This window comes from Leuresthes tenuis, unplaced genomic scaffold, assembly GCF_036924035.1.
Source record: "Leuresthes tenuis unplaced genomic scaffold, fLeuTen1.0.hap1 SCAF_18, whole genome shotgun sequence".
NCBI lineage: Eukaryota > Metazoa > Chordata > Actinopteri > Atheriniformes > Atherinopsidae > Leuresthes > Leuresthes tenuis.
In genome coordinates, this window is record NW_027325372.1 from 18,034,803 (window position 1) to 18,061,721 (window position 26,919).

Consider the following 26,919-nt stretch of genomic DNA (forward strand, 5'->3'; position numbering starts at 1 on the left):
CTTTGTCCTCATTTCATCTTTCTGTCCATCTTTTACTCCTTCTTTTAAACTATCTTTCAACCTTCCCAACTCATTCCCTCTTACTACCAAATAAATATTTCAGTACATCTCATGTGTATGATTGAAGTTGCTGGTTCTTTCTTGCACACGCTCTATTCATTTCACTCAGCGACGAAGTTTATATTTGGCATAGGTTCTCCAATGATTCGTTTACATCCCAAGAGATGTTTCAGACATAGTTCAGGCTTTAAGCTATACTACTTTTTGATGATTTTCCATTACCCCATGTGCCATCCGTCTGTTTTTCACAGGTGTACAATGCCCGTTTTTACAAGTGGAGGATTGGAGGTTTCCTCAGACGGACCGGCAGAATATTACAGGTGAAAGCACAACCTCAAATACACACTATCTTGGTTTTATACGTCTGGGTGCTGATGAATCCCTTTTATTGGCAGGTTTTAATCTGGTGAGGCGATTTTCCCTCTTCAAGAATACAGATGTCAAGAAAATCCGCAACCCTCGAGGTCCAGTTATCTTCCGTCTGGGCAAGACAGCGCTCCTGCGACCCAGCGAGTAAGTTTGTTGTCCATGTATTTCTCTGTACCATGACCCCTCCACCCCCCAAACACCTGAAGGAGAACATTCTTCAAACAAGGAAGATGAGTTCTACTTTAGAATGTAGGGAAAGTGTTAAATGAAGAGAAATGGAGCGAAATTTTGTGCAGGATCTCCAGCTTTCATTGGGCCTGTATTGACAGGCTCTTGCTCTTCAAGCGTTGTCTTAATAAAAGACACCATCTGGCTGTTCAGCTTCTGAACCCTCTCTCAACATGTCCGTGCTTTTTTGTGACTCTTGAATTTAAAAAAGCATACAGCAGCGGTCAGTTGTTGATTGCATTTCCAAAACCACTTTATTTCCCTCAGGAGCGACACTGGCTTGTAAAACTGAACTCTAACAGCCTTGGTTTTCTGGTTTTAACCGCATCTTCTTATTATAACAAGCTCTCATCATGACTATTTTCTCTTTAGCCTGAACAGAAGCCTACAGAGATGACGCCATAATTTGTAGACATGTTGCAGATGCCTGCAAAAACAATAACAACAAAAAAAAGAAGAACTACAAGAGTTAGATTTATCAGCTGATTTTGAGAACTTCTTCTGAACTTGCTTCTGGTCAGAGACCCGTAGTTATAAAATCCGACAGCCTGTGGCTTCCTGCACACCCGTAATTCCTGATGTTATCACACAGTAGGTGGGTGTCAATCATGTTTTATAATATGTAGTAAATGGTTTTTGTGTGCTGCTCTCTTTGTTTTTGCTCTTTTCTTGCTTTTTTGAAACACAGTTCTTGGGAATTCCAGATACACTTGATGTTAATAAAGCCATTTTTCAGAACTTGCCAAATGGGTCAGCTTGGAGTGTTTCATCACTCTGTCTAGTGATGTGATATGTGAGCACACTTGAAGATAAATCTGCCTGCAGAACACACTTTTCAGTTGAGACATTTTGTCCTTAAAGAGTCACATATATTGTTTGTCATTGTCTTGGAGAGATCTTATAAAAAGAAGGAAAAACAACCCTGACTTCTCAGGAAATCAGCATCTGTGGAGCCTAAGAAGAAAATATCAGATGTTTTTGTTTTGCCCCAAATCAGACAAAGAGAGGAGAGAAAAACTACTCTCGGCCTTTTCTTTGTTTCTTTGTTGTATTGGATTTTGTTACCGTGCAGCTCTTTATTGAAATTTTGATTACAGAGAGCTTTGCTGTCAGTTTTATCAGGGAAGCATGCTACCTGGGTGACTTTTGTTTGACTGAGACAGAAAATAATCAATGCTAGAACATCAGACTCGCCTGTCGGCTGCTGTTCATCCTATCTTTCATTATATAGAACTCACTGTTTTTTATTTATGCTTTATAAAAGGACTACAAAATAATTGGAGATCCTCCTCTTTTTTTTCCTTCTTTTTTTTCTACATTTGCTTTACCTCTTCTGCTGATAAATACAAACTACCTTTCTGGAAAGAAAAAAAGAAAGATGGGACGTTGTGTAAATTATAGAAAAAAACTGAATGCAATGACTTTGGTATCATTTAGACTCTCAAAAAGGCAGCACATTTAATGTGTTCTATGGGCAATGTGTGTGGAGTGCATGCAGCACTGTTAAGCACATAGAGTCCCATAGATGGGGGGGGGTTGTTTGTTTTTTTTAAGTGGGGGTTATGTGAAGTACTTAGGAGTAGATGGTAATCAGGGGACTCTCGATTGGGATAATCAGAAAGGATATATGAGGGGCGAGCCAAGCCAACCGCTGCTTAGAATCAGGCCACCTGGCAGAATAATGTTTGCCATCAAAAAGTTCATTTTGAATGTACTAAATGACAGACTGATGCAAAAGTGGCATGCAAAAATCCTCATTTGCTCAAACCGCAATTACATTTTTGAGGTTCCTAGATGGTGCTGGATTTTGAGCTGTGCACATGTAACAAACTCTACTAGAACTGGTAGCTCGGAGGATGCAATGTAGGGCTGGTGCAATAACCACAAATTTGAAACAAGGTTGTATTATGAGCTGTCTGCAGAGGATGCCAAGCAGTTGACTGCAATGTTCCCCTTTTTCATGATTTATTCTGTATCTCCTGAATGTTCAATGCTCAATTTGAAAAAAGGAAAAATACATAAGTCTTAATGTTGGAGAGCAAGGGCCAAAGCCAGTTTGCTGGAACCTGGATATATTACGCCTAGGATCTCTCCTACCCAGTTTGTAGCCACAGAAAAGGGTAAATGGATGTTGGATCGTGGTTGCCCATCCTCTTTGGTTCTCCAAAGGGCTTCAGTGAAGGGCTATGAAGGTGGGAGGAAGTCCAACAGCACTTATGCTTCTCTTCGTACTCCATCTGTCACGGCTGGCCTTTGCATGCAGTCAGGAGAGTGCAAGAGTTGCCATTGCGAGATGGGCTCTCTGCAGTCAAACTACCCTTTTAGGCATCAATATCCTCCTGACATCGGCTCTCCCAGTGTCCTCCTCCAAGGACTCATAAGACTTAACATCGGGACAAAGTGCAGGGTCCCCATCCTGTGACTAACTCTTCCAAGTCCTCCCCTCGGGGAACCTTTACCTCAGAGTGAGTCAGTAGTTTTGCCTTGGTTCTCACATGGGTCACTGTACCTACGTCCACTTCCCAGTCAGGTTGAAACATGGGTGCTTTGGAGTTGAAGGTCATAAGTGTTTGGTTTAAAGAGTGCAAAGAGTAAAGGCAGAGAACAGATTTAGGGATGTAGTGGACAGTGAACAAGAGGGTTAAAAGTTTAAATCTATGCAGGGAGTAAATGCCAACAAATCTTTTTGTTCAAGCAGTTTGAGTATGAACATTACATATGAGATGCTTTAATCCAAAGGGACTTCATAGCAAGGAACACATTGGGTGGGCTATGTTAAATTTACATTCCGTTTTACCCCCATTCCAGGTTCAGTGTACATACTGTATCTGAGAAGCAGGTTAAAACATGGTTCCCATCCAGCTAAGCCTCTCTATCACTCAAGCAGCTTTTAAATTCATCACGGCTGAGTTTGATTGAAGTGTTAGACGTGTGTACAGTAATTGGAAACCAGCGTTTTGCTTCGTATCAGAGGCTAATCCATTCACCAAATCCAGGCTAACAAATGAATGACAGCCAGATGAAGCCGCTTGTCTCTTGCCTCTGTCAGTTGTCTGCTGACAGAGAAATAGACACCTTTAACAGCTGGTCACATGGATTTCACTTTCACTCAGATAAAATGTTCTCCCTCTGCCTGTTTCTTTTATTCAGCAAGATTGTGTAGGAATATCTACGGAATAACTAAATTATGGCACAAGGACAAGATGGCAGTTGTTTATGGCAGAACTGCAATGCATTTTGTGAATTATGGTGAAGCAAAATTTACAGTTTGTTTACACGTTGTTGCTCTTCATGAGAAATGCGAGTCAACGACAGCAACTGTATGGTTAAATTATAAGCAACTAAAAGAAAAAGTGAAAAGGCTGGGATGCTTGTGAGAGTTTCTGTCTTTACTGAAGAAAAAAAGGAGGAATTGTGTTTTAATTGTAAGAGAATAAATACAGACGACAGACTTGGGATGTGAGGAGGAAATCGACACGTTTTACAGCTGTATTTAAACTTGGGAAATAATTGCTTTCCTGGCGAGTGTTGAAAATGTGACACCAGATGTATCCGGATCTACTAATAAATTCAAAGTTAATTGCATTCTTTAGTTGCTTGCATATTGTTCAAATTACTAAAAATTGGGAGAGAGATTCAAGCCACAGGGAAACAGTCAAGCGTGTAACAATATTAGTCAGCTGGAGCTTTCTTTCATGTGTCAGGTGCTGGCTGCTTAAAATTCCTTCCTGTTAGTTGTGTATGATACACTCAAGGGCGCTTGCCACTAAAAAGCAGCGGATTCCAGCTCACTTAGGAGCAAGCATAAAGGTGCCTATACACCTCTCCAGGTGCTATTCTAGTCTTAAACTTGAGATCTGCCTTTCCAACATTATTTTTCCTCTCCTTCCTCCTCCCCTGTGCCTCTCTGATGTACACTGATTTTCCTCTGCTTCTTTCTCCTTCCTTCCTTTACTTTTTTTTCTTTTCTTTTTTTTTTAACAAGAGAGGCAGAAGTAACTTTCTCAGAGGCTGGATCTGAATCTGTCTGGCCCATACTGAGTGATTTATCTCCTCAGTGTTTTTAATGTGCGCTTATGTGTGTGGCAGTTTTGATTTTTCAAGGACCCTGAACGTAATAGGCCGGAGTGCAGCGCTTCCACCTTAAAAAGTCAATTGTTTTTGTGAGTGGTTTTGTACCCTGCAGCTCATTGCTCTAATCGACAGAGGAACAACTTTGTTTGTGGCTGTCTGTGGCTGTTCCTCTCACATACTTTCTCTTTCCTTCTTTGAATTGTCTACCAACGCAGCACACCGTGGATTAGTTAGTTAAGGTAAAATTCTCGTGCTTTTACAGATTATACCCAGAGTCTTTTGGTCCCTCGCCATAGTTTTTCTCTCTCTTCACAGCTCTTTGTCTTTCTTTCTTCTCGAGTTTCATTTGTGTCTCTTTCTCACCCTTTTCCCCTCACCAGTGCTTCATATGTTTTGACGTCCTGTAGTTGGCTGTTTTCCCTTGGATCTTCCCTCAGTCATAAATCACTGCCACCCCACTTCTAGGATGGGAAACCAGCTGGCAGCATCAACAGTTTTGCGTGCTTGTCTGTTTGTGTACGTGCAGTGAGAAAGAACAAAATGGAGCAAGAGAGAATATTTCAAAGTGTTTACCATCTCAGTGAGCATGCATTTCACTGGGCTTGGTAGCAAACTCTTTATATCTCAATACATCTGCACACCTTCATAGTCTGTTTGTTTTGTATTCTGTATTGCATTGGTGGACTTAGATGCCCTTGACCAGAACTGAGGGATGAAGCCTGTCGGACTGTATCTGCTATGAAAATTAATTCCAGGGGGTCACATACAAGGGCTTTGCAGTGTAGTCACAAAATGCATCAATGTGGAAAGAAAGAAAAATTTTGGGGGACGGGAGGGATTACTTTGTCAAAGTCCTCATGAGGACACAAAGTAAAGATTTACCCAAAGTTTTCCCATACTCATTTGTATAAACTATGGCAGGTTAAAGTCAACACCAGTGAAGGGCTGTAACTAACTTAGTTTTATTATAGATGATGCTCAGGATTAATTCAGACTAACGTCCAGTAAACTTTTACTTTTTTACCTTTACATTTTTTTTCAAAGTTTGGTCAAAGACGTCTAAACTTTCATCAGTTGATATGATTTAAGGTCTAAGAACTTTGGACATTGAATAAAAAATTAGGCAAAAACGCCATAATGGGACGTCTGTACTACGTCAACACATAATCAAATGGAAAGATGAGAGTACATGGAATTGTTTTTGGTTTTTTTTCCGTTTGCTTCTGTAAGTTTCTCTGTCATTCCCTGTCTCTTACTTATTGACTGAATGTATTGTTTAGAATTTCATTTTGTATCATCCCCAGCATATGTGGTGATTTTTGAGCCCCATTTGAATGTCCTTTACATGAACTAGTTGCTAGTTTCCATTATTTTTAAGTCCACATGTGCTTTTTTATTCACATATTTCATTATTCAGACTCTGGATTAATCAGACTCTGGATTTTGATAACATGCCTCCTTTTCTGAGATATGTTGCAGAGAGTAAACTCCTGCAAGTTTGATATCAATATTATGGAAGTGAGTTTTCTTTTGTTTTTGTTTTTTTTCTTCAAAGTTGAGATAGGTAATAAGCTAATTTGTGTTTTAGTTTTCTTTGTCAAGCCTGATATTGTTGCCGCTTGTTGCAGATTGCTCATGTTATGCTCACATTGCACATAAAGTATTTTCACAGTTTGACTGCTCCTGTGGATGGAGGGATATCATCTTCTCTGACCCTTCTGAACTACTCCTTTCCAGTCAGATCATCCCTCATGGTTTACCTGATGAGTTCACACTGGTCTTCACCCTGGCTTTGAAAAAGGCCGCCCTGAGGGACACCTTCTACCTCTTTCAGATATCTGATCAGCAGGGATACCCACAGGTGCAGCTCACTCTCCGTTTCCTCATCCACTGCTTTGTGTATTCTTGGTATTCACCCATCCAGCTCTTTCCTCCTGTCCACATGCCTGCCCTCTGTCATTCCCCACTCCCCTTTAACTCTCTCCATTGATCTTTCACCTTTTAATCATCCCACTTTTTCCCCCCTTCCTTCTCGCTCCCTCTCATCGCACTTTTGCATCGTCATCCACTTTCCCTTTCGATTTCTTTTCTCGCGTGACATCTTTTCAATTCCCTCCCCTCTTTCATCCTGTTCGCCTTTTGTGCTCTCTTATTTTTCATTGGACAAACCCCCTCTCTCTCTCCCTGTCTCTTTGTCGGTCCTCCTTCAATCATCTCTTACTCTCCTCTTTCATTCACCTTCATTGTTATTCATATGTGTCCCATGATAAAGCACTGGAGTCCCTCAGAGTCCCGATAATCACTAAGAGTCTGAGTCTAGATTTAAATACTTTGTGTGTATGATGGATGGAGGCTAAGTCGCCTCATTAGGTGTGATTGATTGGTTGTACTGCTTGTGTGTGTAATTAATATGTCTTCCTTTTTACTTCATCTTTGCTGCTGTGTTCTACAGCTTTGTTTGGTAGTAGTCGTGTGTGTATATTACTCTTTGCTGAATCCCCTGCGAGTCAGACAACTTGAGACACAGTTGACTTTTATTTAGATTTAATTGGTGCAAGCCCACCCATTTCCTCTTTTTACCCTCCGCTTATCTCTGTCCCCTTTCATCTCCACCTGAAACCTAGCTCTCAGTGGACCTGAGTGGCACCGATGGCACCCTGTCCATTCGAGCCAGAGGGGTGGACCCCACGGCTGACCTGGTCAGCTGTGTTTTCACCGGGGAGAGGGTAGAGGCCCTCATGGACCTCCGCTGGCACAAGTTGGCCCTGAGCGTGCAACGCGGCGCCGCCTCCCTCCACGTGGACTGCAGCTCCATCGAGACAAAGCCCCTTAAGCCCCGAGGAGTCCTCCCTGTTGACGGGCACACACTGCTGGGTATTCGGGCTTCGGATGCTGGACCAGCACAAGTATGACATTAAAATTGATAGCTTTGTTTACTTTTTTTTTTTTTTTTTTAAAACCTCTCCTGCATTAGTGTAAAAGCTGAAAGTTACTGTTCCAGGAAAAATCCGCCGATTATTTTCTTCATTTATCATCATTTATTGTGTAGTAATAGTGATAGATGGCTTCTTTAATACACAAAGTGACACCTTCACAATGCTTGTTTTGTCCAACCAACAAACCATTATACCATCAAGCAATGAATATACAATAAAGTTATCAATATTATGAATAAAGACGTTTATTTGTAAAACTGGCACCGTGGACTATTTTCAAAAGAAAAACATCAACAATTAACAAAAAACGTTACCAATTATCTTTTTGGTTGGCATCTAACTAATCAGTGAACTGAACAATTCATCATTCATCATATTTAGGAAATCTCTTCAAATGTGTTTGTGTGCAGCAATTCAGATTTGTAAAATAACTTGTGATTAAGCTTCTGGAAGAGTTTCTGATGTTTGAAGTATGGCTCCGACAACATCAGATTTTCACAACACTATTACCATGACTAAAAGCCACATTATAATGACGCCATGGCTATGTCAGGAAGCAACTTCAGAGTAACAAGAGATAAGGAACTGTTAAATCGCTTCGGTGCAATCTGTTGGTTTTCTTAGCTAGGATATAAATTTTTTGAATTGGCTCTATATGAATTAATTGGATTATGATTACAATGAATTGAATTCCAATTGGCTTGAATTGGACTATATTACTTAAGTGCCTTGAGATGACAATTGTTGTAATCTGGCGCTATATAAATAAAATTGAATTGAATTGAATTGAATTAAAGCTATTTGAATAAAAATCTCCTGAGCTGAGACCTGAGTTTCATGAGCTGAGATCAAATCATGATATCATCATAAGTGCACTATCAAAACAATATATTGTTAATCATTTTATCACCATGATTATCCTCAATAACGACATATTGAGACACCCCTGGTGCAAGGTTCAGTGTGGCTTTGCAAAGTAAAGCAAACATCTGCGGATATTGAGTGACTGAGTAAATTATTTCAAGTACTCAGTGATTTGAGTAGTAAAGTCTCCTTGTTGTGACTGAGGAGTGTCTGATCTCAACAGCGAAGTAGCAGCCAAAACCAGTACAGAGCAGAGCATTTTGCAGTCAACCCGGTTGCTGACTGACATTGAACTGTCAACAGTGTCAAATTCAGAACTCAAAGCCAGTTGGTTAAAAAAGGAAAAGCAGCCTAAATCACAACTGCTAACTTTGATAGCTTTGTTTCAGAGCTGTCAAGTCCAGTACAATTCGGCTGCTGTTCATGAAATGTATTTATCGATCAGAAATGGAGGGCTGGCGTAAACCTCTTTAAAAATAATGCATGGGCTTTTGCAGCAAATGAGGGACTTCGGAATCATTTAAAAAGCTATGCATATGTGAAGAAGTTCAAAAATAGAAAGCTAATGCTTTGGACTCTGTGTTAAATTTGATTAAATATACAGAGTATAACTGCCCTGTCTTGCAGTCTTAAATGTCATCTAAAGTTACTATTTGATCATGTGACCTTCAGTTTCTCTGTGTATGAAAAGCAAACAGCGTCAGAAGCGCTATGAAAGAGCCAAATTCTATTGATTAGATCAGTAGCATATGGAAAGGAATGTATTATGATTCAGTATGCCTCTGCCGTACGGAATATTAATGGCACTTTAGTCTCTTCCCAGGCAACCTCACGGAGGCAGTTATTCCAGGAGGAAGTGTATTTTTTTCTTGTGAACCTACTTCCTCGTAAAATTTTTAATATTGAAATTGCCCATTCTGTCCATGTGTGGATGTACTGTAAAGGTCTATGCAGTGTTTTGTGTGTATGCACGTCATATGGACCAGGAGGCTAACTCCTCAGTTTCTTTAAGACAGTCTTATCCAGTCCTGATTTAGCCAGTGAGTGGACCACCTTTGTACTGTGCTGTGACTGTTAACAATGAAAATCAGTTAACTGCCTTAGTTTGAATGCAGAAAAGCTCTTTTGTTAATGTGAGAAGGAAGCGTTCACACACACACACACACAGGTCAACTTTCTTCCAAATCGCTTTCTTGATGCTTTATATGAATGAGAAATTAATTGCCTCTCAGACTTGTTTACTGCCTCATTTAAACGTATTAAATAAATAAAGCAGAGGACTTAAAGCCCTGCATGTAAAAGATCCTACACTTAACTTTCTCTCTCCTCCCACTTGCTCTCACAGATGGATATTCAGCAGGTGATGCTGTATTGTGACCCTTCGCTTGCCATTCAAGAAGCCTGCTGTGAGATCCCTGGCGCTCGGGTAAGACTTGAAACCTTTAACTGTCATTAACTATTACAAGGATGCTACTGAGCCAATAATCACATTTGACCTTACAAACTATGTAACTTCTTTGCATATTATAAGTTCATCTTGTGAAACCTCTTTTTTTCTTTTAAAACTTTTTTTGCTAATAAAAAAAACAGTCCTCACAGCATTTGGTTCCTTGGCTGGGCCAAGCCTCAGCATCGAGTTTCCACTTCCTCTGCTCGGCTCAGTTCCGACATGTTGCATCAAGCTCTCAGTTCCTCAGCCAAGCCAAACCCCTAGTGGATGGTGTCCAGCTAACCTCTTGGTGCTTATGTTGGTTTGTTAATTCATCAGTTTTTTACAGCACATGCAAAGTAGCTGTAAAGCCCCCACCCCACAACTAGTAAGGATTCCTCCAACCTTCTGCCTGGAACATACATGATCTCGTTGGATGGTGCCCCGCAGAGACAGAGCCAAATTACCAAGCCATTGAATTAATGGCCAATTTTGTGTGTCATGATGTGTTTTTTTTAACACATGAAGAAAGTAAGGAAACTTTCATGGGCAAGCTCACTATATTGATTTTTAGCAGAGGACTTTAACAAAAAAAAATAAATAAATCTTGTGAATCAAATTTAAAGGTATTCAGAATTTAGAGGTAGCATTCCAGGATTCCTAAATTTCCTTTCAGTGTTCACAAAATCATCTAAATAACTTCATCATCTAAACTCTTTTCTTTTGTGTGTTTGCTTTTCTTTTGGCAAATTCGCCACAGCAGCAGAGGTCACAGCAGTAGAACATAGACTGGAAGTCAGACAGCTCACCTGTCACATGTATGAAGGGGGGGGGGCGAAATCCACTTTTCCAGCACTGATGATTTATTGATTTTTAACTATAAAGAAATCTCAGAGAGGACACCCCCTGCTCTCACACCGCTGGCTATCACGCACAAGGATGGCACGTCAAAGTCCCCATGAAATCCAATTTGATGTATGTTTTTCTATGATCTGTCTTGCACAACACTCCTGCGTCTGGTCCAGCAACGACAAGAAGGTCGTTTGCCAGGTGTCCCCACTGGCACACTACGGTTTTTCATTTCCTGGAAAAAAAAATAGAAATGTTGATTTATCCTGCACTCCAGGGTATAGACTAATTTTGGCACCAAATGAGACAATTCCCTGAATTTGAGTGGTAATATGAAGTAGTATAAAATCTTGTTACATCTCATTTGTTGAATCTGAAGAAATGGACTCTGATGGGATGTTGTGTTCTGAAATACTCTTTGCCTGGAAGCAGAATTTTTCTAAAATCTTTGTTATTTGCATGTCAGCTAGAGTAGAGTTTAGTACACATTTTCCCTGTAAAACAGCAAACTGTCAGCTTCATGAATTCATCTGGTTTTGTAGCAAGTAAACAAAACAAACTTATTAGGTGCCGGAAGGCTAATTCTCCTCAGACAAAGCGAATCTAGCTGTTTCCTTTTGTTAAAGGGGTGTTGCGCTAAGATAAGTTAACTGTTTACTGATTATTGCTGTAAAGTTAATCAGCGATATCATTTGTGCATTCTAACAGCACATTCGTCAACACAAATGGTGCCTGGAAATTCTCATTAATCTTCCTATGCAGTGGTCAACAGTGACTAACTGATCTGACCCTTTTTAGCTTTCAGCGCACCCCTGCAGGGATTTGTGCAGGGCTGTTGCAATGCATACAATTATGGAGAGGCTGTGTGTGAAAGGTTTTTATCCTGTGTAAAGCACCATAAAGCCCTTTGGAAGAAATGAAACCCTTTTAGTTTAAAGTTTACTAGAAAAATGTTTTAAAAATAGATTTTTAAACTAAGCCATTTGAAATGATCCAGTTTCAAAACAAACTTTTTCTTCCACATTTTCACATCTTATCGACTAGCAATCTGCTTTTTTTTTTTTTTTTCAAACAAAGAGAGGAAAATATAACTGAAAATATCTGTAGTGGTGCAGTCAAGGCCTTGATGATCTGTAATAGTGAGCAAGGTACGCATCTTGCACACCCCCTCTATAAGCCAGGAAATACAAATAATGGTTACTGGGTGTTACTTAAGTTTTAAAAGTATGATTTTTTTTGGCCTACAAAGATAATCAGAAGGCATTATTTCCATCTTTTAACATTTTCCTTTTTGGCCAGCTTTAAATAAAAAGCACAGGAGCCATTTCCCTTTGTTATACACTTGTGGAACATACCAAAGTAGCAGACCGACATCAAACTCTCTCTTGGCCAGCCTTGGCACTCCACAGCTATGATGGAAACTCCTCAACAAGACCAGCTCCCTATGCAAGCTAATTGGGATAATAACTGTACTGTACTGATAAAAACAGCTTTAAACGTTCGGAAACTCTGCCCCGAAATGAGGCCTAAACAGCTTTTTCCCGCCGTTGTAGTTTTGCTGTGAATTCAGTTGACACTGTTGTGAACCACAACTTTGGTTGTACTTTAGCGCAGTAATGGGATTGCCTGGATATGTTTCCCCATTCAGCAGACATTTGGGTTCTTGTGGAGAGAGTTGGGTGATAAAACCTACAACTGTCATTTTTGTCAAATCTTATTCAGGTTTTACTACCAGTCTTTCCCTTGTGATGTCTTTGCTGTTATATGAAATTGTGGACACTCTTTTGCCCACATTTAATGTCAGCTTTTATCCACTGATGGAAAACTCATTATCGGAGCCATGACACTAGTTTCCACATGGGCTTAACATGAAATATCAGTGACAGAAAGTTTTAAGGTTTAAAAATGTCAGAGATTTTGGACATATTCATAGATTTGATTCTAATGAGGCCTCTTCTTGTTAAACGTCAGCGCTTTTTCTTTATATTGCGTTCTGCTCGCTTTAATTTATTCCCAGGCTTCCACAAATATGAAAAGCCTGAAAATTTCCAGTGGCTTTCTTTGACATTTGATCTTATTCAAGTCATGAAGGGCACTGAGATATTCCATTCTGTACAGCTTTGTCTAACTAATTGTGACTGCTAATATTGTTTACTGACAAAAAGTCCAATTTGAAAGCCCTTACTCGACTTTAGAGATTGCATTTCTCTGTCTTTCTCTTGCTCTTTTGTTTTTCTTCAGTATTTGTTTAGCTATTGTACGGAAACCTTAGACAGAGGCTCGATCAAATAGAAAAAAGATTCACTGGATTAACAACTGTGCTGCACTATGTTGAGTATGCGAAGAATTGCAAACAGTCTGTTATGGAACATTTTTTAAAGCTGAAAATATTTTTGTACCCAGTCAACTTTTTGACAGAATTCTCCAGGGTGCGTGTGCGTGCATGAATATGTGTGTTTTTTACGACAAAATGAATTTAAAGTAGGGACACACACACATACACACACTCAGAGGGTGGGAAGCTACTTTAGAAGTATGATAGTGAAGTCCTCTGCAGGAGGGACTCCATGCTGTAAAATTGATTGGCGGGGCCTGACGAAGGAAACCTTTTCTCTTTTGCTCATTGCGCGTGTGTTGGAAGGCTCCCTCCAAGCTGCAATTAAATTTGAGCTGAGAAGTGGAAGCGCGAGAGAGCAAAAATGTAGACACTCACAGACTCGGTGCGGCTGTTCAGTTTTGAAACACACATGAAACAACAGAGGTGTATAATGTTATGTGTTAGAGAAATGGGATTTGGATAGTTGGACTGGATTTTAAGATTTTAAGATTTAAGTATGATATTCTGTGTTTTAGATTAGTTCCTTTTTAAATCGCATTTAGTCATTTCTGTTCATATCACATATTGAACGAAGAAAAAATTAGAACAATTCTGAAAAACTTTCTGAAGCAAAGGCAGCCTTCATATAAACATATTACAGGCCTCTGAACTGTTGAACGGAATCCTGGGCAGCAGAGGAGCCAGCCAATCAAGCTGCCTGACCAGTCATGTGTCTGATCTTCTGACCGATTGTCACTACAATCCCATATCTGAGACACCACCCAAGCCATCTAATGTTCACAAGGTGTAGGTGACTGACTTGATACTATCTTTAAAAGGTTCCAAATTTGATATTTGAACAGAAAAACCATGTGCACAGGCGTCACACATAATATTATGAGTAAGCGTAGAAATATGGATACAATCATGTCAATCAATGTCACGTGGTCAATCTATAGCAGAGGCTCTGCAGGTATTGAGGAGACAGGGCTTCATCTGGACTAGTATGGAGGCTACTTTGACAATTAACAGCAGCAGTCAAGGTGGCATCAATGTATATACATCAGATAAAAACTGTTCTTGTGAAACATCTACATGTTACTGTTGTATTTTTGAGCTTGCTATGGGTTAGCTTTTATCCAGGAGTACCACAAGGTCTTCACAGAACCTCACAAAGTGATGAGCATGTCATTTTAACCTTTTAAAGGTCTTTTAACCTGCTCTATGGTTCTGTCTGTTGGTTGCTTGCAGTGCTCTCCCGATGCTCAGAAGAGTCGCCGTGCTGCTGAAAATGACCTGCTTGACAACATCTTTCACCAGGTAAATCGCACAACCCCAAGACACACATAAAGAAAGACGTTTCTGGAAGGACAATTTTAGATCTTTTCAGCATGGAGAGATCAATTTGGAGTAACAAACAGACGTGTGAAGTCAGGATTAAACAAAGGAGTGACAGAATTGCAGTTATATTTGAAGAATGATGGGCATTAGGGTTAAAGAAAAAAGTGTTGACATAAAAATTTTAAAGGAAGTTATTTTTAGTGACGAAGTGAATAGAAGAAAATTCTATTTCTCCATCTTATATGAATGCAGTGAGATGAAGAGGAAAACTATCCTGGGGGTTGATGATTATTTTTTCAAATTCCTGTTGAAAATCATGGACGCTGCATCTTCCAGGCTTAAGAGGAGATGAACCATCAGGCCTGATATAAGAGCACAGTTTAAAAGCCAGCATCTGCAATGGTATGGGGGTGCATTACTGCACACGGCATGGGCAGCTTACATGTCTATGAGGGGAAGAGTAGATAAAGAAGCGCTGAGCCCCTGTTTGTGCCAAATGCTAAACTGGCCCGCCTGCTGTCCAGGCACAGTACTCACTGAAAAAAAATTAGTGATAAGCTAATGAAATGGAGCCTATGGACTGGAGGTAAATTGGCCTTGTGTCGTCCAAGAATATTCCATCGTGATTTATCACAACACGCACTTCTCCACCAGGTGCGGGTGCAGCACATTGCTGAAACAGACACACACTGTGTTGTTGTTCAGACTGAGCTGTCTGAGATGTTCCTGCTGGCAAAACAATCTCTAACCAGTTTGCCAAATGGGATAGCTGTTTTTCTTTGAAACAAAACCTTGAAAACAATCTGTTTTTCAGCTGTTGTCATTTCTCCATATTGTGCAACATCTGTTCAGGTGTTTGCTTCAACATTGATACAGAAAGCTCCAAAAATAGTTTTATTTATGCACTTGATTTATGATTCATGGTAAGAGGATCTAAATGCAGTTACTTATTCATTTGAGCCTGATGTTTGTTCTGTGGAGTGCTAGTGTTTTCTAAGAGCTCTGACAGACTTCAGGACAAAGTAATCAATCCTATTGGTGCTTCCAGGCAAACACAGCCAGCATCTTATGTTTCTTTCTCTCTTTGCAGACTGACTAATTGATTGTGACTTAATCTTTTTAAAGTCTTATGGACAGTGCACCGGACAGGGTGATATAAATAAATTCATGCAACATTAATGTTCATAATGAAATTAACGTCATTATGCAAGCATCTACCGAAATACCACGAAAAGAATTGCATGAAATTATGGAATTGTCATTCGATTTATACTTTTCTGAAGGATTTTTTAAGTAACATGCAAAAATGTTAAACAGCTACGGAATGATTGCATTGATGGCTACATCAGAAAATCTGCTGGCTTGTTGAGACCGATAAGCTTCACCACATCACAGTTTAGTCCATATTTCACTCTATATGTTAGGATTTATATAAGACAGTGCATTTGTCTCTTTTTCCCGGTGTCTTTATCACAAACGCTTGCGCCTATATTCACAAAGAGACTTAGGGCCTTTCTTTTTTTATCTGTAAACAATTTTTGTACACAGTTAATGGACTGTGAAATCCAAGACTCCAGTATGCAGCCCAGATGTTACTGAGCCATAGCAAGGCTTCTATTAAACTAAGCCTTACAAAGTGACAGCACATTGAACTCTGCACACGTGGAATGTCATGTGTTCTGTGTGTTCCCTGCATTATTGCTACAGAGTAAGCACAGGGATCACTTGGGGTCAACTGTTGGTGAAATACAGTTTCTGTGCATTCCTGCTCTTTCTCTAGTTTATGTGCCCCTAAAGGAAAACACAACCAGTTAACACACGAAAGTCTATTAAGAGGCTCCATAGAGTGTTGCTAAACCACACTGATTGCTGTGATAAACTATCTTTGATTTTGAAAAGGAGAACATGATACTGGTGTTAATATTTATTTCCTATTTTATTTGGTATTTTGAAGAAACACATGTTAGAAAGTCTGGGCCACTGATGTTTGCACGCTGAATGAATACAGCCAGATATTTACTGCTAGCATCAGCTATGCTTAGCTTAGCTGTCTCCAGCTGTTTTCACAGAGGTTAGGGTTGTGAAGGCAAATGTCAGAAATATTTGCGTAGAACTTCATGCAGAGATTTTCTACCAAGCTCTCTGATGAATCTCCAGAAGATAAGTGGGTGAGACAATAGAAAGACATAGCAGCAAATTTTCCCAGGTATTTACTGCCTGTGAGCATAATCCAAGCACCACAAGGAGTTGTGTGTTGTAATGGCATCACAGCAGTTCTCTACAGCGTAATTTCTGCATCACTTTCTCCAAAAGTTTATATGTGAAAACAGCTTAAGGTAAGTTTAACTGGCTCCATTAGCAGGAGACAAACGATATCATCAAGCATGACTGAAGGCCCTCTAGAGATAGGTTTCTCGCTTACAAACATTACATGCTGGGAGTTATACGATTCAAACAAAAATCTTCTTTGATAAATTTACATTGTTATTGTTTGTAAATGATCATCTCATTTAGAGACTTGTGGGAAATGAAAACCGACAGTATTTCTGAATGAGCTCATATTGTTTTTGATGGTGGTTGTGTGTCTGAAATGTGGTATATTTGGAGGTTTTCTTACCTTTGTGAGTATTTACTTCAAAGTTCTGTTGGCTTGAGCAACTTTTGGTTTCAGTTTGTAATGGCTGCTTCGGCAGCAGGGCAGTGAGGTACCAGAGGCATGCCGGTAATTGACTGCTCTGACCCACAATATTGAACCCCATCCTCTGCTGATGTCAAACAGCCCTTTTTTTGCAACTACGATCACATCAGGTTTTGTTCAGGGTTATGTGCACAATGCTTGTCTGTGCATGGGTCACAGCAGTTACTGGCTTCCTGAGATATGACAACTCTCACCCACACTGTTCCTAATCTCCCAGCACTGTAAATCTCTTTTTTTTCTTACCTTCATCCCAGTTCCCAGCTGAAAGGTCATCTAGTCTTCAAAAGACTAGAAAGTCTTCTTTGCACCTTTTTTTCGCCAAAGCTTTGTCTGTCTACTTGACTTTTTTATGATGAAGTCCAGCACCACCTGCAAAATGACTTCTCTCTTCTTCCCTTTGCTGAAAATCCTTTACATTTCTCTCCATGTGAACTTGCTGTCTTGTAAATATTGTATCCACTTAGCTTTCCAGTTCTTCCTCTACCTTTCGTGTTGTTTATGCTCTTGTTTATCTGATTTCTAACTCTGTGCACAGCAGGTCCATCTCTTCATTTACCTCGGGGGTAATGCAATACCGTACTACTTTTCCTCTGTCTTCTCATCCTCCCTCGTCTCTGTTTTTTCTTAAATCCAGAGTAAAGAATAACTTTTAATGACCCAGTGTGCAACCAAGATAGCCCCAATTTCATCTTTTGTTCTTGTTTTTCTGATGCAACAAATTGTAATGGAAACGAGTTTAAGTGTTGCAGAACACATGCAACGCATAGATGTCATCTGATGTGTATATATTAAGGCCAGTTCTTTCTCTTATTTTTATCAACAGGAGATATTTGCATCCAAGGATATTGCAGAAAAAGTAAGCCTCAAAGTTCACACCCACTCACACATTTGATCTACCATTGTTTTTTTTTTGTTTAACGAGACCTATGGGACAACATCCAGGTTCAAACTAAGATGGTCAAGTCAAAAGCAAGGAACCGTAAGGTTAAAAAGGAGAAGCATGTTCTCCATGTGCGTTCCGGTTTTCACTCCACAATCCAAGAGAATACATATAGGTTAGTTTTACTGGGAAATCCATGTGAACTGTGGCAGTCTAGTGCTTAACCGGTACTTCACCTGATAAAGGGGTCCATGGTTGGCAAGAGACCTCCAACATGTATGTACAGCTGAATTTGAAACTAGAAGACAGTGTGCAGGCTAAATGTGCTGTGCATTAAGCTATATTTCCTCTTGCCTTACTCACACACTTGCTGACAGACTGAGAACTGATTTACACCTCATTATGCATTGGTTCTCAGTTGGGAGTTGCTTCTGCCTATTAATTTTGTCATTCACCTACAATAGGCATGTTCTGTTCACAAATAGAATACAAAACTCCAGACACTTCATTAGGTTGCTCCTGTGTGTGCTTACTAATGCAGTTGGCCGCCTCTCCTGACTTCCTCAATGTAGGTTATTACCTGGGACGGAGCACAGCTTGCCCTGCCACTGGGGGCACACACTTGCTAAGGAAATAAGTGAATTTCACAAAGTTTCCACAGGCAGCTTTTTTTCTTTAAGGTAAAGATAGACACTACAGAAGGATATTGTGCACTGCTTCACCAATATCACTATACCAATAAGGCGATTGCATTAATGGACTTTTTAAACTAAAGGGTGTGAATATGTTGTAGATTTGACTTTTGCTGCACATTCCCAAAGCTAAGTCCAAAACCATTAATCAGTGATCATGTCATGCTTCATCAGCTATTCTTCAACACTTAGACTTGTCGACTCAACGTCACCGCTTTATGGTTTTCTGCTCTCCCAATTTGCAGGCATCTGTTATCATCTTTCTGGTGCATCTTTACTATTTTATCATGTGTCAAATCAAGGGGGGGATTAAGTGAATATAATTCACCGATAATTTTAATTCATACATACAAACATAGGTCTCGCTCATTTTTGGAAAGACCTGGCAGATGGAGAATAAATGTAGAATTAAAGATTATACCAAAAACTCGCTTATGTTAAAAGTTCAGCTTATGTTTTCAAAAGCTTGTAAATGACTGTGCTGATGCTAATTCTAGTTTTAAGTTAGCAACATGCAAGATGACAAGGTCTTATGTAAAAGTTGCATGAGTTGTAAAAACAACCAAATCAAGGCTAATGCCACAATCTCAATGTGTTTGCTGCACAAGTTCAAGTTTGTATTGTTTTCAGGGCTTTTTTTTTGCTGTTAACTACAAACACTTGACACTTAAGCAGTTCACTTAACAGAACAAATTAAAATTTATGAAAGGTACTTTGACTACTATTTTATCTGGTTGAGGATAACAGAAAATATTTTTCATAAAATGGGGATGTTTGAGTAGCTTTTTCCAGAAAGCTGCCATTTTCTTCATCTTTTTACTGAGAATGGAGAGCTTCCATTTGTCATCAAATGTACCACACTGCTGCTCTCTGTTTGTAACATATTTAATGTCATAAAACACTTAACAAAGCTTTTATTCTTTTTAAGATAACCTATTCACCAAACGTCGAGCTTTTATTGTAAATGACTCATGATTTTGACTAAAAACAGGTTCTATATTTTACTGTTTTGAATGAAATGTTTGCAAATATACCCTTTTCTAATTCATACAAACATAAGTTTGTATGAATTATACAACTGACAAATATGCATATACAATATAGAGATTTGACATACAAAATCACAATATGTAAAGGTATCACTGGATGATGTCCTGACTTTACTCACAAACTTAACTCATTAGTTCGTTATGCAAGGTATGGTAGTTATACGCTACTTTTTAGTTAAGAATTGCGTTTTCAACATGTACACTATTTAATCAGTCTGAAATAACAGAGTTGTTGGGACATAAGCGAACCGATAAAGGTTTCCCAATCCTCAGTTTTATTGCAAATAACAGGAAAGGGCAAAAAAAAAATTAAAAATAAATGTTTTACTTCTGAGGTTTTATGTGGAAGTTTAGGAGGATTTAAAAAGCCCACTATCACAGGAGAGAGTTCGGAAAAAGTGAGTTGTCGTTGCAGTTTGTCTTACCAGTCACTGATAAATTTCTAGCTTGTAAGTGTGAGACGGACAAAAAAGAGAAGAGAGAAAATTACACATCGTCTCTGTGCTTTTACAAGCTCTCCGACGTCGTCACAGCAAGCTCAGATTCACAGCTTCAGCATATTGCAAACTTCCTGGTGTGTGAAAGCAGCTCTCCCAGCAACACAGTGTGGGGGAATTCAGCTTTAATTACCCTCTTCTGTTGAAAATGCTTCAGCTATTTATAATGGCTACCCTTATTTGGCATTTGCATGCGACTATGCATGTCTGTGGCCTCCTGTGAGGAGCAGCTGGTCTGCGCTCTCCTGTGCTGTGGGAATCAGACATTCTTATTGATCTCCTGCTCCCAAAGGAAATACTTTTGTGTATGTGTGCGTATGTGTGTCTGCCGCCTTTCACATCTCTCCTAATTTTTTTAGCTGCATAGTGTAGCAGCACAGGGATCCAGTAACATTTAGCTTTGTGCAAGAGTGCCACTGCCAGGTGACAGCAGAAACTACAAGACTCTTACTCTCCTCACAAGCTCCTTCAGTGGGTTTAAAGCAAAAGATGACAATAAATATTTCTCTCTTTGTGTCTGTCTGTAGTGTGCTGGTTGTTTGCTCACGAGTAGGGAAGAAAATGTAAGGATCACTGATCTTTACTCACATCTCTTTCCATTCTATCAAGTCGGGTGTATGAAACCACAGAGTGTGTGACTGTCTGTTTGTGTGTGTCACAGGTAGTAAACTTGGGTGGGGCTGCTGGGTTGAAAGGAGAAAAAGGGGACCGGGTGAGTATGAACTATATCTATAAAGCATATCGAGAGATGTAAATCTGTGTATGTGTGTCTTGTAAAAGTAATATCGGTGGAATGTGAGATGTCATTAAATGTGAATAGGCATGCCTGGATTATTATCTTTTCATAGACAAACACTCTGATGCTGCTGCAGTCGAACATGATGCTGGATTTTGACCAGCTCACGTCATAGCTGCACGCTCTTCAGCGATTTGACTCCGTTCCACACCCAAAAGCAATCATCTTTTGTCTGTCTCTCTCCATCTTAGGGTGGTGACTGTTCTGGCTCCCATTCAGGTCCAGTAAGTAACATTACCATTGTGTCCCTCTCTCTCTGCACCCTGTCTCGCAGAGAAAAGGGTTGTTTTTGTTATATGGCACACAGCACCGTGAGCCTGAAATTTTTGCCAAAACTGCTCTGTAATGATACATGCCAACCAATTGTCTCTAACCTCAGTGCACAGAGGGACCCAAAGGCCAGAAGGGAGAGAAAGGCGAGTCGGTGAGTGCCAGTGTTCTGCTAGAGCTTACAGCAGCACATCAAACTGCCCTCCAACCCTGCTAACCACACTTAGCAACTTAGTTTGATTTTTAAGCAAAGCCTCATTTTCAAACATTCACTCCCAGTTTTAATTATGCTGTGAAAGTAATGGTGTTCTTTTTACATTAATTTAAAGGCAGTGAGCCATTGAGAATGCATTTGCATATGTGAATGTAGGTGTGTTGAAAATGTAAGTTGTATCTGATAGATTTATATGCATCCAGATTACTGGAAGCCTGCTTCTTTTCCTCAGGTTGTGTGGTAGTTTTTGTGTGTGTGAATGAGGCACGTGCCTCCTGCTGGTAGTTCATACGGGTTTCTGACTGGACACTGTGCTGTTTGCTATGCTCCACTGGTGTGTATATTTTGTCTCTAGAGCCAGGTCATTGATCTGGGCCTTGTCTCCATTGCTTCTCTCCACAGGCGACGGCTTCCAACTGGGGCAAAGCAGCTGGGTACAAGGTGAACAGTTTTAGACACTTTTGGTGATTAATAATGAAGGCGTGACCCTCTAATGTTTATCCAATTAAATTCTAACCTCTTATTTTGTTGCTGGCTTTGTCTAGGCAGAAAAAGGTCAGAAGGGAGACATCGGTCCTCAGGGTCTGACGGGCACACCAGGGAGGGATGTAGGTGTTTTGTATTTGTTTTCTTTTGCATTAGAATTAGAGCATTAGAAATGATGGAAGTGACTCTCCCAATCCACAAGCATACATGCAATTATGTAGCTACTTTTATCGGGCTTGGACGGATATTCAGTAAACGTATTCGGTATTACTCTTAAAGCTCAGACTCCCATTGATATCTGCACTCCCCCCCCCTCTCCTGCTGCGTTAAGTCAGCCTGTTAATGCCTGTTAGATTAGGCTAGAGCAACAAAGCTTGCACAATCAATGCTGCTTCATTGACTGTTGCTGTTCGTCTCTTAAACAGGCAGCCATCTATTCAGGAAGACTTAAACCTTTTAATCTTCCTTTAACGGTGCTATGGTCCTGCAGACGCATGAAAACTTTCAAGTAAAAAATGACAACGTGTGTGAGCTCTAAGATATTGTAGTTGTTGTGGCAGCGCTTACTCGCGTACAGTGTGCCAAGCTAAGTGCTTGATAGGCTGGATAGATTTTCCTAAGCCCACCCCCCAACCATGTTATATTGTGAATATGAATGCTTTTGTTGATGTCTCTTGAACCAGTATGGCAGAAATATTGCGTATGCAACACTGAAGATAATACATGTCACAGGCTCTAAAATTCAATCTCGATTTGATTTCAAAATGTCAAACCAATGAGGGGAATGAAAAAGTGTTTTTTTTACACCAATTCATGAAGAGGGGTTGGAGATAGATTTTAGGAGAGCTTGTTTGGTACCTCTTGGATGACACTGATAATGTCACTTTTCTCTCTGTTTGTCACCGTTTCCCAGGGTCGAGCTGGGTCCGTCTGTGTAGTTGGCCCCAAGGGACAGAAGGTCTGTCTGCATTAAGTCTGGCAGTCTCTGTCAACAACCTGTCTCTCAAATACATGCCATTCAGTCCATTTAGATTTAACAGAATCTGTGTTTCCCAGGGCACACCAGGTATGGTGGGTCCTGAAGGGTTGGCTGGGGAGCCAGGAAAGCCTGGACTTCCAGGTCTACCAGGATTTGGAAAGCCGGGTCCTCCAGTGAGTGCACTTTTTAATGGAAAAACTCTGAAGGAAACATGAAGGATATATGCACTTATTGGATGATGTCCTGACTTTAATTTACATTATGTCTGCACACTTCTCCTTGAGATACTCTCATTTTGTACAAAAAAAAAACTGTTTTATGAGACAGCTCGAAATCACTTGACTTGGCAGGACTTATTTTGGTACAGCTTTAATTTACCTTTGTAAAAGCCTCAAGGCTTCTTAAGAAAAGCATTTGAAAAGGTTTATTATATACTTACCTCCTGACAGGGACCCCCTGGTGAAGCTCGTGGTACAAAAGGAGACAAGGTGGGTTTAATTTTGAAACGTGACTTATGTCGGATGTATTTTTAAAATCAACTTGTACCTTTATAGGTGCAAGTACGTAGTTTTAACATGTCTAAAAAGTAAGACCCAATATGACTAAACACAGTTCACACAGTCATGTAAAGGAGGAAAACAAAAAAGGATTGAACTGAGTTTAAATAGTAATTAAGTAATGACCAACAGCTGAAACATAAATATGTGGTTTAGATATTAGCTAAGTTTTGAATTAAGACTTTTCTATATTAAAAAATAAACAGAGTAAATATCTGAGAACATCTGAGATTCCTTACATAATTGTGTTTAATGTATACTACTAAATATGTGGCTAAAATTGATCAATCTTATTTAAAAAAAAAAAAAGGATCAAACTTAAACTAGTTGGCTTAGATTAATGGCTAAACAGTTGATCTGGTTTAAACTAGTGGATAAGAATAGTTACCTTAGAGTTGAAAAGTTATCTTGAATTTAAAGTTAGCTTAATTGAATGGATAAACAGTTTGAAATTTAGCTAGTTAGTAATAGTTATCTTGTATTAATGGATACACAGTTTATAAATAGGTTGGATGTGTTATTATAAATGCTTGGATGTGTTATTTGAACATTGTCAGTCGCAGAAGTTTGATTGCTGATACAAATGCCCCCTACGTCACTGATGGTCGTTTCTCAGTATACATGCAATGCAGGCTTTACGTTTTAACTTCACGTGTGCGTTGCCTATTGCACCAGGACTGGCTTCTCAGCTAGTCTTGCTTCCCAGTGCGAAACCATTAATACGGACATTTGGTGAACATGAACACGTTCAGGAATTTGGGAACAGTTGTTTTTTATCTCAAGCTCTAAACGCACACCATTCTTAACAATTAAACACGCAAAACAAAAAAGCAGTTTATATAGAACTGTAAATTGACTAATTAACAGTTTGTGATAATGTTAATTATGTGTGGAGCATGACCAATAAGTGGGCATTTAAGAACCATTAATCTATGCAATCATATTTAACATCGTAGCTCTGCTGTTGATGTTTGGGGTTTACTAACAACCTTAGGCTACCAAAGCTAAAATGATATCATATTCAGTTTTAGTTTGTGTCAACAGGGAGAAACGGGACATTCTGGGGAGGATGGGTTGCCAGGAGAACCAGTAAGAGACTTTTTTAAATATTGATTTGTATTCAGTCGTGTGTGTATGACCTTCCAGCGGTCAGGAGTATAACACTGAACTGATCTATGAATGTTTGATCGAGATTCTGCTGTTTTCATAGGGACCAAGAGGACCAGCAGGGGTAAAAGGAGATAAGGTATAAAACTTCATAAACACTATCCTTAATCACTTTATCTGCATGTCTTTGTGTCGTCTCATCAATGCATTTGTTTACTTAATTTGTGTTAAATCTCCAGGGTGACCCATGCGAAGTGTGCCCTGTGCTGCCAACAGACATTGGCAACACAGTGGCTTTGCAAGGGAAGCCTGGCCCTAAAGGAGAGGCTGGATTACCAGGGCTAGGAGAGACAGGACTCCCTGTAAGTATCAGTTTGACTTTAGTGTAATGTAATCTATTTGGCACCTGCCTGGAATGTTCAGTTTTACATTTTTATGATCTTGCTGCATGTTTTATTAGCAAGTTGTAGACATGGCCTGAGCTATAGCTGACAATTGAACTCTGAGCGCTTGTTTGAGAGCATATATATTTAATTTTCCTTATCGTTCTGCATGGCATTTATATTCACCTTTGGGGGGTTGTATTTGCAGTGTTCAGCAGCTCAAGGGGAAAAGACGTGACATGCTGTCATAAGTTTAGTCATCAAGGCAAGGGTCTTCCTTTTAGTGCAATCTTAACTTGTCTCTTTGTCTCTGTAAACTCGCAGCACAGTGCGTTTCTCTGTCTTCCACTTACTCTAGCAGGTGCAATAGAGAATGATTTGTGGAGGGAGGGCGATAGAATATAAATCTTGAGCCTTATGCGATTCTCTGTGCAACGATTTCCAATAGTGCCAGCATCAATCTGTCATACCTGGTTAGGGCAGAGGGAAAAGGGGGCAAAGTAACAGAGGGGAATGGGTGGATGTGACCTCTCTCTCACAAAACTGAACTCACAACATTGCTGCCTCTGGATCTCCCTCACTGCCCTCTCTCCTTCTTTTTTCTCTGTATTTACCAGGGGCCTCAAGGTGCAGATGGCAAAGCAGGACCGAAGGTATAGACTTCCCTCCTCATTCATTTACTATTTATGGTTAATTCATATCCTGTGGAAGCGTGACCTATACGTGCTCATCTGCATTTCAAAACATCCAGATATGCTAACATCAGCATTGTAGAAGACTCCTAAAGCAGATGCAAGCAAAACTAGCAGAACCAAACTCCATAAAAATCTACACACACATTCAGCGCTTTTCTAGATTTAGGTCTATACCCATGAGTTTGTGCACGAATGCTAGTCTGCTCAAGTCCACACTGCCATTAACTCGCATCCACACAAACATCACTGATAGACTCTGACATCTGCCTATTTGCAATGACCAGAATGCTTCCAATGTCGTGTTGAGACAAGACATCTCAAAGCAAACCTACTTGGCAGAGTGAGCTGAGATTAATTTGTTTTCTTGGATGTCTGTGCTTTTGTATGTTTTGACAGGGAGAATCAGGATCAGATGGCACCAAAGGAGAAAAGGTCAGCTTGGTTTCCGTCATATAAGTTTAAACGATTTTTGGTTTAGTCTACTTTATTTGACTGCCAGCCTGATGGAGTTGAATAATTACTTAACCTAGCCCTGGGACTATTAGTTTAGCTTATTTTCATTACATTTTAAAAAATTTCATTTACTTACAAATTGTTTGAATGAGAACTGCTCTGGGTTGAGACATTCTCTGTGCTTTAGGGAGAACCGTGTTCTGTGTGCCCCACCCTTGGAGAACTACCCCCTAACCTCCTTCCTGGTGGCTTACCCCAAACCCTGCAGCAAAGGGGCGAGAAGGGAGAGCCCGGGATTGGACAGAAGGGAGAACAAGTAAGTCACTTTTGCTTTGCACCTACAGAAAGGAGAAACTTATTATCAGTAAAACACACATGAGAGAAAATTACTGGGTAGATGTTTTTGCTTGACTCTCTGTTTTTCATTTTGCTTGCATCAGTGTGCTTTCACACATCTATGAGCTGTGATAAACACCTTCAGTAAAGTGATACATCATTTGGTTTTTCTGTTCCACAGGGGGAGCCAGGAAATGCAGGTTCACCTGGCCTTAGAGGAGAGAAGGTAAGTAACAGTAGGAGAAATAGTACCAAGAGTAGCTGACCTTAATAGCAGAGACGGCTTATATAAGAGGAACTCACCCGGTAGGTTTCTGAGGAAAGCTCTTAATAGACTTCATCAGGAAGATAATCACAGTG

General features: G+C 39.9%; 1 protein-coding gene across 1 annotated transcript in view; it reads left to right on the forward strand.

Annotated features, from left to right (window-relative positions):
• col16a1 (collagen, type XVI, alpha 1) overlaps positions 1 to 26,919 on the forward strand; it is a 73,314-nt gene that overhangs the window by 16,083 nt on the left and 30,312 nt on the right. Inside the window, exons 3-25 of the mRNA XM_072370603.1 lie at positions 312 to 380; positions 456 to 573; positions 6,469 to 6,592; positions 7,356 to 7,637; positions 9,877 to 9,957; positions 14,378 to 14,446; positions 17,989 to 18,021; positions 20,811 to 20,846; positions 20,945 to 20,995; positions 21,271 to 21,303; positions 21,459 to 21,503; positions 21,966 to 22,004; positions 22,109 to 22,171; positions 22,963 to 23,007; positions 23,106 to 23,201; positions 23,478 to 23,516; positions 24,630 to 24,674; positions 24,796 to 24,831; positions 24,932 to 25,054; positions 25,693 to 25,728; positions 26,167 to 26,202; positions 26,411 to 26,539; positions 26,741 to 26,785. Of these exons, the coding sequence (XP_072226704.1) occupies positions 312 to 380; positions 456 to 573; positions 6,469 to 6,592; positions 7,356 to 7,637; positions 9,877 to 9,957; positions 14,378 to 14,446; positions 17,989 to 18,021; positions 20,811 to 20,846; positions 20,945 to 20,995; positions 21,271 to 21,303; positions 21,459 to 21,503; positions 21,966 to 22,004; positions 22,109 to 22,171; positions 22,963 to 23,007; positions 23,106 to 23,201; positions 23,478 to 23,516; positions 24,630 to 24,674; positions 24,796 to 24,831; positions 24,932 to 25,054; positions 25,693 to 25,728; positions 26,167 to 26,202; positions 26,411 to 26,539; positions 26,741 to 26,785 (1,673 nt within the window). The remainder of the gene's footprint in view (positions 1 to 311; positions 381 to 455; positions 574 to 6,468; positions 6,593 to 7,355; positions 7,638 to 9,876; positions 9,958 to 14,377; positions 14,447 to 17,988; positions 18,022 to 20,810; positions 20,847 to 20,944; positions 20,996 to 21,270; positions 21,304 to 21,458; positions 21,504 to 21,965; positions 22,005 to 22,108; positions 22,172 to 22,962; positions 23,008 to 23,105; positions 23,202 to 23,477; positions 23,517 to 24,629; positions 24,675 to 24,795; positions 24,832 to 24,931; positions 25,055 to 25,692; positions 25,729 to 26,166; positions 26,203 to 26,410; positions 26,540 to 26,740; positions 26,786 to 26,919) is intronic.